Source organism: Pogonomyrmex barbatus, unplaced genomic scaffold (genome assembly GCF_055798465.1).
Source record: "Pogonomyrmex barbatus isolate J1 unplaced genomic scaffold, ASM5579846v1 scaffold1, whole genome shotgun sequence".
NCBI lineage: Eukaryota > Metazoa > Arthropoda > Insecta > Hymenoptera > Formicidae > Pogonomyrmex > Pogonomyrmex barbatus.
The window spans coordinates 7,992,605-8,008,181 of NW_028297098.1; the positions used below are offsets into that span (position 1 = coordinate 7,992,605).

At 39.5% G+C, this 15,577-nt stretch overlaps 1 protein-coding gene across 11 annotated transcripts in view; it reads right to left on the reverse strand.

Moving 5' to 3' along the window:
• The window catches only part of LOC105431923 (uncharacterized), a 67,560-nt gene that overhangs the window by 31,470 nt on the left and 20,513 nt on the right, over nt 1-15,577 (reverse strand). For all 11 annotated transcript variants that reach the window (XM_089083532.1, XM_089083534.1, XM_089083553.1 and 8 more), the window contains one exon: nt 416-2,148. In XM_089083532.1, coding sequence (XP_088939658.1) covers nt 416-2,116 — 1,701 coding nt within the window. In that variant the 5' untranslated portion in view covers nt 2,117-2,148. Of the gene's footprint in view, nt 1-415; nt 2,149-15,577 lie in introns of those variants that run through there.

The following is a 15,577-nucleotide window of genomic DNA, read 5'->3' on the forward strand; positions in this document are numbered from 1 at the left end:
GCAATTTTTAAAAGGTAATTTTTAAAAGGTAAAAACGATGCCACTCATGACAAAATAAAGCAGCAATTGAATATCTGCAATTTGAGCGTTGCCCCGCGAAATAGTAAAAACAGTTATCATTCCTACCTGTATAGACGGATGCAGTAACTCGAAGGAAAGTGCTCGCGCCTTTATTCAAGACTGTGAATTTTCTCAACGCTTTGTACTCACGAGGAATGTTACGCGAGATACACGTCATCGTTCAACAAAGTTCCGTGACATGTGACATATCGTTAACTAACTTTACCGTGAAAATAGTCGCGAGTGCACAGTTTCGATTTATGTGAACTCGAACGAGACCTTTTTCGAACCTTTCCTTCGAGTCGCTCCTTCTTCGAGCAGGCATCGAGTTAATTCACGAAAAAGATACACTTACGTCATAAGCGTTAGAAACATCGCTCGTCTCCGTCTCGTCCGGTGTAGCCAGGGGCGCGCGGGGGGACGAGGGTGCAAGAGAATCGTTCTGCTTTCCCTCGTTATCATCCTTCGTCGCTTCATTATCGTCGCGTTCGACTGCGATCGGCGCGTCCTTTCCTCGCTCCTTGGCATCGGCTGAGCTCTCATCTGCCGATTTCATGGCCTCCTCGACCGTGGTCCACGAATCGAGATTTTCGATTTGCTCGGCGACGAGTTGTCTCGTCTCCGAAAAGATTGTCACGCTTGTATCCGACACCACGACCTCGGTCTTCTCAATGAAAGTTGAATCTGACGCTGAGAATTCGCTCGAGGACTCGTCCACTGGATTCTGTGTATCTTCCGCAATGAGACATTCCGGTGATTCGCTCTCGAGGATCATTCCCGTTGTTGTCTGCGACTCGGTGATCTCTGATGATAATACGATCCGTGGTGTCTCCTGATCGATTTCCTCGCATAGCACGCGGCGTTCTGTATCGAGAAATTCTTGCGTGCTGGCCGTCTCCGCGGACAGCGTCTCGGACTGACTGATAACGCCGTCGTCAGATAAACGAGAATCCTCCAGTTTCAAATCTGTCTCTTCGATCGTTTCGGAAGGTGACGATTTGTCTTCGTGGATCAGTAACGCTGGAATCTCCTCCTTCTCCTCAACTCGATTGTCTTCATAAGAATCATTAAGCGTATCGATATGTTCGTTCTTGGAAGACTCTTCATTAGACAAAAAAGACTTCTCGAGGTTTCGATCCTGCGGACAAAGCGCCTCGTCAAAGTTGTCGGAGAACTGACAGGTCTGCTGGCCATCTGAAAGCGGCGCCTGCTCAGTCCACGTGTTCGGAATGTCGACCTCTGCACTCTTCCTTTCTTGTTCGACGTCGGTACGAAGAACATCCGCATCGTCCGTCATCTTTTGAACCAGTTCCTCCTCCCGTTGATATTTATCCTCGGGACAGACAAGAGTCGGAAAACACTGGGAGCTCGATGCGTCTATGAGATCATTGCTAGGATCGTCCGTAGGAGGTACGGCAGCCTTGGCGACCGCTTGACAATCCTCAATATCGTTGCTGACGTCGACAGATTCATCGCGACTGGACTCCTGATCGCCATCGTTCGTTTTCTGAATGATTATCGGTGCGACGTCAGTTTCCGGTTGTTCGACGAATACCTGATCCTCTTCTTCGTCGTGAAAACGTACCGGTTCTGGTTTCACGGTTTCGACATCGACGTGTGGGGACACATGGCCATTCCGATGACCATACGGTTCCTCGATCAAAGTATAATGTTCGCTCTCGGCCGCTATGAATTCCGCATTAATGTCAACGGGATCCTGCCGGCGATCCAGAACAATCTTCTTGATCGTCTCCGGTTGGGCAACGACCTCCTCGGGCTCTTCGACGGTCTCCTCATCGTTCTTGCTCGAGCAAATCCTTAGCGCCAGTTCGCTCTCTATCAATTCCTGCAGGCTCTTATCGTCGTTCTCGAGTTCGTTACGCGTATTATTTGTGAGTACAAGATCGTCGTCGTCGTCGCACAACGAGATTAGTTGAGTGTTACTCGCGGTTAGCTCATCCAAATCAATCAAACCGTTGTTAGATTGAACACCGCACACCTCGCTCTTCTTGCTACTTACTACATTGATCGACTTCTTCGTCGCCACCTCCGCCATTGTGGTTTCTCGTGCGATCACACCGTGGTCACCTAAAAGGAGGAGTTTCGTTTTAGTTCATAAAGAAGATTAGGATCATTTAGACTTTAATAATAATTTACAATGCGCATTTTAATATGCTTAAATAGCATTAAGCTATGTATCGGAGGCATCTTTTGAAAAATGCGATAATCGTATTAACGTTTCTTATATATCTTAATAAGAAATATATTAGGAAAATAAACAAATAAAAATGCGTTCCCTCTCTCTTTCTTTCTCATCTCCTTTTCTCTTTCTCACACGCAGAAAAAGAGTATATGAATTTATAGGTGACTGCGGATTAATACAGAGATGAAACTGGGCAACGGGAACGCGAAATGTAGGATCGATAAATAACACTTATGAGCAACCGGTTTCCCCATGTAATTTCGAGCTAGAAAGTGCGAGATGAAATAAAAATTCTTCGAGATGCGCTACTGCAAAGCGAAAAAATATAAGAAGCTGCGTGTCAAATTATCATTTTAAGTAATAAAATAAATTAACGTTTTAAGCGATGTAATAAAAGCGACGTTTATTTCTATGAAACGACATGTTTTTTGTATTGAAGCATAAACATGATACACGATACATTTATACGTCTTCGTGAAAAAAATATATATATATTAATTTCAAAATAAACTTCATAAAGGATATAAAGGAATAAAGGAATTTTTACGAGACCAAAGAAATTCTTAAAAATAAAAATTTTTATATTTAAATACATTTAAAATTCTCCATTGATTTTATGATTATGTTATTATGAGTTTTCTGATTAGTATAATCGATGACCACGGTATAATTGATGCAGCAATATTTATATCTGAATATAATCCGTTTTCTATCTGACATATGATATGAGCATGTGAATGCGATCTCTTCGACCCGCGCACTTGACTTTCTCCATATCGGCACGCAAGGAAAGGTCTTCAGGTACATCGTATGGCAAACCATCTGCCAGTCGATGAAGTAGCGCCGGTTTATGGTTATGCAAAATAAAGCCCGCGCAAGTGGTCATGCAAGATCATGGTCGAATGGATATATAGCACGCCTGTTAGGCAACTTCTGCCAATCGAATAATGCCCGCCGAAATTTGTTACCGCGATGTTTTGTCGCGATTATCGGGCAACGACACGTACCGTTAAAGTTATGGGAATATATCACTTGGAAAAAGAGCAACACATATAAATTGCACATATGTAAATTGCAGTGTAAAAGTCTGCATATTTTTCCATCGCGTATTCACATTAATTAAATTTGTACGAACATCTAAGTAATAAATTAAAAATATAAATCACATACATAAAAATTAAAATATATTATAATTAAATTTAACATCGGATATCGGAATTTTTTAATTTATATTTTAAGAATATTTATGATCAATCGTCACAAAAACATTGATAAATATTGGATAAAAACGATGATGATTCTTTTATATCTTTCGATAATAACGTCCATATTCTAAAGCATCTAAGTATTTTTAGGGTTCTGTTACTACATTTAGTTCGCGTGTAGTAAGCGCGGTGCACTTTCGAGATCTTCTCTCCCGCTTAATCTCCCGCTGAAATCGCGGAAACCGTCGTAGTGGAATGCGTGTCGTCTTAATATTCTCATACGCGGATGTGCGAGCACCAAGATGCACCAGAAGCACCAAGTCCACCGCGATATTAACGGAAGTTATAGGACTCGGTCGCGACTGCAAACTAGCGTTGTTGGCCGGCAAGCCAACCCTCCTATTATTAGCTATCCCGCACGTCGCGTCATTTAAGCTTCTGCGACGGAATGCACTTTCAAAATATGAAATCCAAAACTATCGAAAAATATTCTGAGATGAAACATCGTTCGTTATCTGTAACTGCTTCTATATTTAGTATTAAATATCCCAATGATTAGTCTAATCGAGACCTTGTTAAAACCGTAAAGATAAAATGATGTTTACTTTAAATTCTCTGGATTCTCAATTTATATATTGAAAGATTATCTGCGTTAATTCGTGCAAAAAGGATATAGAAAAACAATTTCAGGTATGGCATTGCGTCCCAATGTTTATACGTTTTATTTCAATAGAAGTTATGTTCACGCATCTTCCTTTTCGAGTGCTCAGGGGGGCATAATTCCCTCCGGTAATTTGACAAATTCCAGCTGTAATGCATACATATATCCCCAACCGTAGAGCTTATAAACAGAGGGACACAGTGGCCAGCTCGATCCCATCGTAAGCCGATCCGATGCGGAGGGTTCAAAATTAGAAAGTGAGCGATCTCATGCATCTTCGTAGCGCGTGCTTCTCGATTTCTCTTCATTTTCGAGAGGCTGATATCCGAAATCGCGAGCAAAAGACCGCTAGTGTGCTTGTTCGCGTTGCAGTATCGCCTTCGCGTCTCTTTCACGTTGTTTAATTTAATCTCCCTCCCCGCCCGCGTCATTCTATCTCGCTTTTTCTCCTCTTCTTAACACTCTCTGCGTTAACACTCTCGTCTAACCCGCTCACACACACACTCTCTCTCTCTCTCTCTCTCTCTCTCTCTCTCTCTCTCTCTCTCTCTCTCTCTCTCTCTTTCTCTCTCTCTCGCTCGCTCGCTCGCTTGCTCTTTACCCGCTCGTTTCTCTTTACCCGACGTTTCACCGAGGTCGTTCCTCGGGTTCACGACCGAGACTGTGGAGGTACTTTCTCTCTTTCTCTCTCTCTCTCTTTCTTCTTCTGCATCTCGTTTTCTCCTTCCGCCTCCTTGTGCCTTTACTCTCTTTCTGCCTTCACGTCTCTCTTTCTCTCTTCTCGTCCTGCCACCTCTCGTTTTCTCGTGTCTTAGCTTCCCTCTCGTTTCAACCTCTCTCTATTTTTAGAATGACACACTACCGCGATTCAAAGACGCGCGCTGGACACATCGTACACGTCCTCGGAAAATGTTCTGTCCAAATGCGGCGAGCGAACGAGAGCGAACGTCACGAAGGTAGAGAAGAACGAAGAAGAGAGAGATGAGAGTAACGAGCCAGGGAAATTTTTTCTTTCTTAGGTCGCGCGACAGGTGCATACAATATGCACCCTGCCGTGTTGTAAAGTCGGGTCGTAACCCTCGCCCAAGTCGCCCAAGAAAAGTGAAACTCAGGAGATCACCAGAGCGTATCGTCAGGTGAAAATAAGTGAAGTTAAGAAGTCGAAGAAGTCAAAGAAAGACGAAAGACGTTGCTAAGAGAGATAAAGATAGAAGATTTCGCGAGATCAATACTCAAATTTACTTCGAACAAATTGATTGTTCAAATTGAACATTAAATTTAGAAAATAATTATCGCATTTTCAAATTCTCACCACGAAAGACTCAATTTCAAGATTTTTAATTTTTGTTATTATAAAAATACTCGTATAAAAATATATGGAAAAAATGTTTTGACTGACTTTACCAAGTTCTGATAAAATATAAATGATTCAGAAATTCCGATTGAAAATACCAAAATTCTATTTAAATTAAGTTAAAATTAAGAAATTAAGAAATTTTGAGAATTTAAATTAAATTCTGATAACATTAATTAAATTTTGAAATATAAACAATTTAAAAATTCGTTCAATTTTAAAATTTAGAGTCGTTCATATTTCAATAGAATCGTTCAAAAAGTTCAGTTGAAGTTATCAAAATTTAATTTAACTATCAAGATTTTTTGGTTAATTTAAAAAGAGGATTCTGACAATTAAAAAGAGAAATTTAATAATTTCAATCGAAATTTCTGAATCGTTTATATTTTATTTGGTACAGCCATTCAAATTATTTTTCTCGTATATATAAAAATTATAAAAGCTTTTTGTAACGTCATATTAATAACACATAATTAATCACGTGATTGAATTTGCCTCTTCAATAATTCAGAGGCCACAATGTCCATTTCATAATACGGACAAAGACGGCGGATACAATAACATAACAACATAAATTATCGTAATAAATAGAATCTTGTTTACGCAATTACGGCCCATTAAGAAAAATGCCTCAACATCGTTAAGAAAGCGGTCCAAATAGCAAAATCTCGTATCGGCTTGGGCTTCGTGCTCGAGAATCGACACGAGTCGGTGAACGCACGCAAGGAGGATGCATTACACATGCCATTGTCTCTTTTGGAAGCCACTTAAAATGTTACAAACGCGTTATATAGCAGCGTGCTCCGTTAAATATACCTCTAGGCATACCGATTTTATGGCGTGCATGGTGAAATCGTTGGAAACACAAGGTTTTACGCGCTCGCAAGAGCATCTATCGTTCACACACTCGCGATTTTTCATCGCGCCTGCTACTGAATTAAATTCTCGAGCGGTATCAAGAGCCCGCACGTAGATGCCAAACGCGGTCAATGAATTAACGAGCGAGTTACCGCGATTACTTTCGGTAAGTCTCATCGAACTACTGTTGAGTCTGTTTCTAATTAAAACAGAAAATATTTTCAAATGCTAATCAATTTTGAGATATTCCAAATTAGTGTGAAAACAATAATTATTTATATATATATATATATATATATATATATATATATTTATTTATATTTCTAATTAACTATGAATATATCTATTATGATTCAATGAATGATAAATAAAAGTTACAGTTAGAAACATGTCGTCTTCCGCGAATGAGACATTTTATCGTCATTTAAGTCCACTAATTTGATGTAAATTTGATATAAATAATAGGAATAATCACAAGATGCTGGGTGAAAACAACGGTGATTAATCTAAACGACGTGATTTAAGGAATATATAAGATAGACCGATGGTGTTCGGTCCGTGTGAAGAATCATCGTGTCAAGTGACCTAAGATGTAATAGCTTTCCGGCCGTGATCAATAATGCAAATTTTACTTCTCTCCGAGACTTCCTCCAGAGACTGATGAATAATGCAGACGCTTCTCCGTCTGGATAGATCGTGACAGAGCGAAGCTCTCATCTCGTTATCGTAGATAACGTCGTGCCAGTGATTCGATCCCCAACATTGTTGTGCTATTTTACATATCCATGTCAAATTAGAACACGCAGGTCATCGCAAGAATCTGCGTTTCCTCATTTGACTACTTTCGATTTCTTTCGATGAATTACAATGTTTGTTTTAATAAATTAATTAATGGAATATTTTGGTTGTTTGCCCAATAACACAACGAAAATGTTATTAATTTACAATATAATTCAAAATTTTTGTGCTAAAAAATGAATAAGTAACATTGAGCTGTTCTTTAAAATGTAAAAGCATAAATATTTGCATAAACAATGCATAAACAAACGAGCAAATATTTTCAAAGAAACTAATTGTTATATATTTTCGATAGTTGGAACGGATTGTTATTAAACAGAATTTATATGCAGTTAATAATTCCTGATCTGTTCCAATTATTATATGGAAAAATGTAACAATTAGTTTTTTGAAAATATTTTCTTTATTCGTTTATTCAAATATTTATGCATTATCATGTTATAAAAAATAGCTCAATATCATTTATATGTTTTTTATTAGAAAAATTTTAAATTATGTCGTAAATTAACAATAAGATTTTTACTGTGTTATTGGAAACCTCCAAAATATTTTACAAGAATATTATATATTTTCTCGTCATATAATTTAATATAATTTAATATAATAATCAATTTAATATAATATAATGATCAAATGTAAACTAACTTAATCAGATATAATTTAAATAATTTAAATTATTACTTCAAGAGTGCCTTTATTAAAAACCCTCTGTGTCATCTTCCTGCCAGCGGCTTTAAATCTCTCATCCCAAAAAATAAATCCGTGGAAAAGCAATGCGCGCACGCACGGACACGGACGGACGTCGTCCTTCCGCGTGTCTCACGCGTGATGTGCGCTTTCATTACACAAGCCGTATACATAAGAGACGCGGTCTGCTCCTTCTCTTTGTCTTTTCTCTCTTCTCTCGCTCCCTTCCTGTCGTGAATGTGCGCGCGGTGTCCCCTTACAGATTTCCATGTGCAACTATAATTAGGTAACCGACACCGGGGCAGACTGCCGTCGCAGGAATCCCTGTTAGCCGTTAAGCTATGTCGCGGCGGAAAGTGTGGCGCGCGCGAATATTTTCGGCGCGAGGAAAGCCGAAATTAAACGGCCGATGCACTTTTACCGTTCGCGAGTACATACTTATATCCGGCCTTCCTCGCTCACTCCCCCCCCCCCCTGTTTTTTACCCCTTTTATTCCACCCTCGAGAAACGCAAACGCGAACGTCTCTTATAACTTATGCGCATTGCTCCGGAGAGAAATCTTGTTGCTTCTTTCTACCTCTCGATCCGTATTTAAAGCTCGGACTCATCTCGCTGTTCGAAGAATTTCGCGTGATTTTTTCGACGAATAATATTTTTGGGCGTGGTGAAGAAAATGGCCCTCGCGTTGGCCCGAATCCAATTTTTTCGAAAGGAGGATACGCGGCGTAAAATGTTGTGAGAAATGAATTAAGAGACAAAGTTCTGAATGTCAAGAACTGAAATCCGATCGATTTGCGTCGATTGTAAATGGGAAATGGAGACGATAGACAGCACTGAGCGGCGACATATGATCGCGTAGCTTCCGGCCTTACGATTAAATCCGTCGCCGTTCCGTCGCCTTCCGCAATTTCTATTTCGATCGGCATAAGCGTACGGATACGTGCGCAGCACATTCCAGAGATGTACATCCAAAGTTATTCTTACTTCTATTGTATTTTTCTAACACAAATGTATTATTCGCGCATAAGGATATTATTTTTATTTATTATATTATAGAATGTAATATTCAATTAAATCTCAACTCTTTAACTTGACATTTATCTTCTACATAAAATAAAATATCAAATTTTTATCAGAATTTTGATTGTAAGTATCTTTTCCCATTGTAATCTAAATTATCTTATCAAATAGGATTGTTTTTGAAAAGTGAAGATAGCTGCTTTGAAGTCGTGCTTTAAAAACGAATATTTTCGAAGCACAAATATTTAAGTTTATAAAAATGTTTCACAAGGTATAATCGATTACGGAGTAAAAATGTAAAAATAGGATGCAGCCATTTTCGATGTTGTCAAGACAAAGAACACGGCGCTGATATACGACTCTACGAATCTCTAGCTGGCAAGTATAAATGATACACGAACTGACCTGAGTCTTTATCGTTCGCAGGTGCAGATCCGGAATTTCTCTCAAGAGACACTCAGAAAACGACAATTTGACGATCGCGTAAGAGGTCTTGGAAATCGTATTTTTTAATGTAAAAACTTTTACGATAGTTCTATTTTTACAAGTGGACCGTTAAATCACGAACTTTTAACTTACGATTTTTTGCGAATCAAGTTCGGACATTAGGAAACATTTGTTTTATTATTTGCATAAAACTTGATTTTTCCCCCCAAAAAAATTAATGAAAGATAGTCACTGAAAAATAATTTTTACTAAAGGCAAGAAAATGACAGATGCGTTTTCTCTTTCAGAAATTACTCAAAACTTGCCATTGAAATTCCAAGTCGTCGAATTCTAATTTTGTAACTTGATTTTATACGGTTGATTTTATACGGTTTTTTTTTATAATCGCAGTGGTTATCGTCGGTAATTCTCAACGCTGCGCGCTAGGAATGCAGCTGCATTAATCAGATATCGCGCTTCGTCGCCTCCGTCACGATCGCTCGTCGGCGCGTTGCTTCCTCTAAATCCGAGAAACGAGCGGATAACGGCGGATAACGGCGTTTCGACGAAGCGTTAGGTGAGACGGGCACGCACTTGGTTAATTCGCGAAAATTAATTAAATTGTTTAAATCGCGTCGTGCGATTTCTAGACGGACTGGCATGGCGGTGCCATCGCGGCGCGGCATGCCGCTACCAGGAAACGCGACTTTTCGACGCAAACGACCATTGTCCGTCAATTGACTTGGCAGACACCGTCGATCCAAGTATATGCGGCACGCATGTCGGTGCACGGCATTTACTCGCTCCCGCCCATCGCACGCATTACGCACGCGAGGCGCGTAATGAGAATGGAGCGGCGTGCCGCGATCCTTTACGAACGAGCTGTGTATAGAACCGGGCCTTCTCTCTGCGCTCGCAGCTGTCGATCGTGAGCGCTTTGTTTCGAAAATAGCCGCGAAATTGACGGTCATACTCCCGTGACTCCGGCGACCGCGAAATCGCGCACAGGGCGCGCGTAGAAACCGCGACACGCATAGTTTCTCTTGATTGAAACCTCATAAATCAATCTTGCTTGGCATTTCCACACGCTGCGCACGTCGTAATAATAGAAATAATATACAAAACAAAATTTTAAAATAAACAAGATATAAATTGATTTAAGCATTACTTGGAATATCTATGAAACGCATAAATGGAGAACAAAGGATGCACGATTTGTGACGTTATAATTTTTAATTTTAAAATAAATATATTTTAAATATGTTAAATAAATTAAATTTTAGATTTTGTTGTACACATATATTTGAGTGCTCGTCAATTCATCTTTTAATTAAACGCTAATAAAAAGAAATATGTGAAGTCGAATAGTGTCAATCTCTGTTGTTTTCATTTTGTTACTTGAACATTTGGTATGTATATTTCATGAAGAATAGAATATTGCAGAATCTGCATTTTATTGAGTGCCACGGAATTAACTTGCAAAATAGGTTTCGTAACGATTTTCATCGAACAAAGTAATGTAGTAGCGATTGGCAAACAATCATTCTTATAGAATCAAAAACGTCAATAATCAATAAACATTTATTGTTTTACATACAAAGTTAGCATTCCGAGTACTTTAAAATAACAATTAAAAGATTTCTATCTAGAAAAATCTCGTATTGAAGTCGATAATATTTTCTGATCGATAAAAGTTCAAAATTTGAAACATTTTATTATTTAAGAATATTACAACTATTTTTATTTGCAATGAAAAAAAGTATGAAAAAATTACAGATCATATTTAAAAGTAATAGAAAAAAATCTTGCTTTGTTTAATACCAGAACAAAAATTATTCAAATAAATGAAATAATGAAATCAAATAAATAAAATAAGTGAAATGACTCAGATAAAAGTGTGTAAATAAGTAAAAGTAAAAATACAAACGAAACGAATACTGGTACAAATAAAATTAAATTTTTACTTACAGAATAATTAATCTCTGCATGGCAATCAAACTTTATATAAATCATCTTGAGTATTTAAAGGACGTATATAACAAAATTAAGACTTGTTATTATTTCTTAATTACGTTTCTATTAGAGCACACTCTTATTTATTTTAATGATTTTGAAGTCCAGATCCTAAACCACTATTAAACTTTTTTGTATTATTTTTAAATGCGATTTAGAATAATCTGTAAATTTTTCATAATTTTTTTATTGTAAATATAAAAAAATATAAAAGTAATTGTATATATTTTTGATTTTATTACCTTCGCTGAAATTATTATTATTATTATTATTGTTGTTGTTGTTGTTGTTGTTATTAATATCATTATCATCTTATATATTATCGCTATATCGCATTCCTCAATGGCAGAGCCTCAAGCGGTAACCGAACACTCCGGATGTATTTTCCGCTATGTGAGACGCTTTTTTGGAAAGACACGTCGCGTCATGTCGGCGCGTCGCGCCGGCGTGCGCTCGCACGAGCGTCAGGCTTTTCCGCGATCCAAACGGAGCAGCGATCCGAGCGGATACGAGGCGGCCGAGATCGGACCGGTGGTCCGAGCCGAGCTGCGCGCGCGACGGGTTGAACGACCGCTCGGGGAATCGGCATCCGCGGCATTCCGCGGAACGAATGAAGATGACCGAGCGGAGAAGGCCCGCGCGCGCGCGCGCGCGCGCGCTCTCGCTCCGTCAATTACCGCCGATCGCGTATCGCGGACAATGAATGAGAGTCTCGCTCGCTTCGCTTTCTCAGTAAGCCGGCGCGAGAACGGGCGTCGCTACGCCGGGACGCCAAGGTCACCGGAAGCGGCCGGGTGCGCGAGCGTGTCGTTTCTCTCCTTTTTCTCGGCCGGATATTCGCGAACCGGCGCAAACAATACCGTAAACGGGGGAAAAATGTGCGCGTTACTCGGCGCCATACTTCGGATCCATACATAGCGAGCTGCAATTAACGGAGTACTCCTGGGAGAATCGTCCGACTAGCGAGTAAATACTGTATTAATGTTCTCCATCGATATCTTGCTGTACGCAAAGTTGTATTGAGACCCAGATAGCACCAATAGAAGTTTAATTTTGACTTTTATTTAATCCGCTCGGACTTGATATAGAATATAGTTTTAAGAATATACTCGTACATTATTGAACGTACAAAGTATGTTGACTTTTGTTGACATTTTATTAAATATGGTTATTTTATATATCTTTGAACAAGAGTTTGGGTCGCTTGTGCCTTTATTTATATGTTGTGTCATTATATCTACTTATGAAGCAATGAAAATCTGATCTAAGAAGAGCACATGAAAAGTACATGTGCTCCAAATTTAGGCCCTGCGTACAATAAAAAAACAGGAATATTAATTAAAAACAAGAATAAATGTTAAATTTTGAAAATAAAAATTAAGAATAAAATAATGTAAAATGGATATAAGTAAATATAACATATATTTTACATTTATTTGTTATTAATTTGCGTAATGTTTAATCTTTATTCTTAATGTCCTAGAGATATCCGTAGCTCTAACATGGACGTTTAAAATACGTATGTAACGTTTATTATATATATTTTTATCTTTGTGCTATCTGGGGAATACGAAGTGCAAAAATTGCAATTGAATTAACGTAATATGTTATATATCTTATGTCAGAATAATTAAATAGTGAGAGAGTTGACTATCCATTCAATAGATGAAAATATTTCTCAAGCAGCAAAATTCTATTAAAATTAAACGAAAATGAAAGGTTTCGCCATTTATCTAAGGATCATTTAATTTAACAAACACTTACGTATCGAAAAAAGTTAGCGTGTTTCACTGTCTTTAAATCACCGTGTCATATCCAAGTGGCTTGAGAGCTCTTAATGGATTTACGGATTAACTCGGGGAATGACTTGGAAAAATATCAGTTTCCGTCAGGATCGGAGGTTCGCGCCACGCCACGTGTTGTACATTACAGCTGCACTTCACATGGTCGACGTGCAAGCATGCGTTGCACCACGCGCTTGCGCATTATCTCACGACATGCGTTTTCGCTCCGAGAAGCGGAAAGCATATTGCAAAATTTGAAACTGCTACGTCACCGACATGAGCGCAACGTTTTCCGTGAAAGAAATTTAATTAAATTTCAACAGTGTCTTATTTGCTCGAGTGTCTGCTCCACGCGAGTCATCTTCTCTTCTTTATTATCCATTTAATTTCAAGCAAGTTTTAACATAACTTTAATATAGGATAATTATTAGGAAAATTATTTAAAAAATCAAATCTCCAGTTTTAATAGAAATTTTTCCCGCAGAAATGCGGAAGGGATGAAGGATGGAAACATTCTCGAAATCTAGCAGCGCTACATGCGAACGAAACATCGGCTCTGTTTTATTCGCCATACGTACGTGACAGGAAATTTTATAAAACAGTGGACGACGCGGAAGAATGCGGGTGATTGCAAGTTGCAAAACAGACGAGGACTCAGGCCCAGCGACGCGCGACGCGCGATCGTTATGCCACGAGCGAATTAATGAAGCGTGCCGCGCGGCGCTTCGCGCGGAGCTGAGGAGCTCGCGAAAGAAAGTTAATTTCGCAGTCGGCGGTAATCGCATTTTTCCACCGGATAGAATGAGAGAGTATGGTACCATTTACCGCTGCTCCCTTGGGCGCGAACGTTTTATACATCCGTTGCCTTTCCATCGTTAATCGCGGTCAATCGTTGTATTAACAAAAAACGAATGACGGAGAGATAGGGGAGAGAGAGAGAGAGAGAGAGAGAGAGAGAGAGAGAGAGAGAGAGAGAGAGAGAGAGAGGCAACTAAGTTCTGTGTCGGAAGATTTACATTTTAAATGCCGAAACACGTTTGCAGAGCAAAACGGTGTAGGCCGACGATGCATAGCATAATGGAGAATTGTACGATGTTGCCGCGGAGAACAGAGATATGCAGCGATATAAACGTAGTCTTGAAACTTGCGAGGCGAGTTCCGCAACGTAGAAATTGTCAGGCTGCTTATATACTGCCGAGATTAACGCGACGACAAAAAATTACGAAATTGAATCTTCTATGTTGCACGCGACTTATGATAAAAAATCTAATCTAAGGATTTATCGATTACAGGAGGATTCTGAAGGCAAATCAGTACACAATTTTTCATAGGCAGTACATTAATTTTAAGCTTATTAGATATTTCAATTTTTTTATAATATGTCATGCATTCAAAAAATTGTTACCGTTAGAGAAGTTGTGCTTTTAAATAATGTCAAAGCTACATGATCGAGCTACATACGACGGAAGATAAAGAGAGCTTTTGAGGCGCGACACGCAAACGAGATCTTCAAGTGGCTACCCGCGAACTTAAGAACCGAGAAGATTTAAGCGTTCGGGCCAAATAGTCGCCCGTATAAATAGACGCTTGTCCTCGATTTCTCGATGAGCAAATGAACCGGATGCCGAGATACTTAATAGCCACCAGATGGTTAACATAGCACTTCGATTCAGTATTGATGAAGCCTTAAAGGCGTGAAAAAGTCGCATTCACGACGACCGAGCAACGCGGCGGCAGGTCGAATATTTGAAATCAGTTTGCCGGAACAAACATTCGAGACGTTGCGTCCTTGAATTTTCAACATAATGCCAACTTTGTCTTGAGAATCACACTGTCGATAGTTTAAATTAAACAGACAATTGGGCTTAAACGTGGCTCCAGTCGTGGTTCCCATGTTGCAAAGGGTTTCTCCGTGCGTGTCGCTCTTCCATAGCCAGAGCGATTGCAAAAGACGAGGCAATCAGCTTGGAATATTTAATAATTTCAACAAGATAATTTAAGTTCACGCCACCTCCGATCGCCGCGGCTGACTGAAAGTAATCTCGAGTTAATTGTTAACGATATCACGTTTACCGTGAAAAATCTAATAACCGATAGTCGGAGAGTTGGTCCCGCCTAACTGAGTGCCTAACTTAACAGGTTTCGATGATTCACGCGATAGCTTTTAGCGAGGCACGACTCGCGGCTGCAGGGAGGAGAGAGAGGAAGAAGGAGTCCGATCCGACTCGCGAATAATTCGCTGCCTAGAATTTTCGCGCGATTTCTCGCGCGAGTTATTTCATTACACGGCGCCGTCTAAACAACCGCAATCGCGGGGTCTAAATTCTACCTGCCACACCGCCGCGAGTTGGCGAATATCTCACGTTCGCCACGAATCGTCTTCCTTCCCTGGATACACCCGGACACCGTTTCTGCCTCGCGGAGAAACCTGTTTATCACGTTTCCGAGCGTGTACACGCGGAATGCATGCAATATCGGTGTATTGTAGCGCGCTCGCCTCGCTGCCG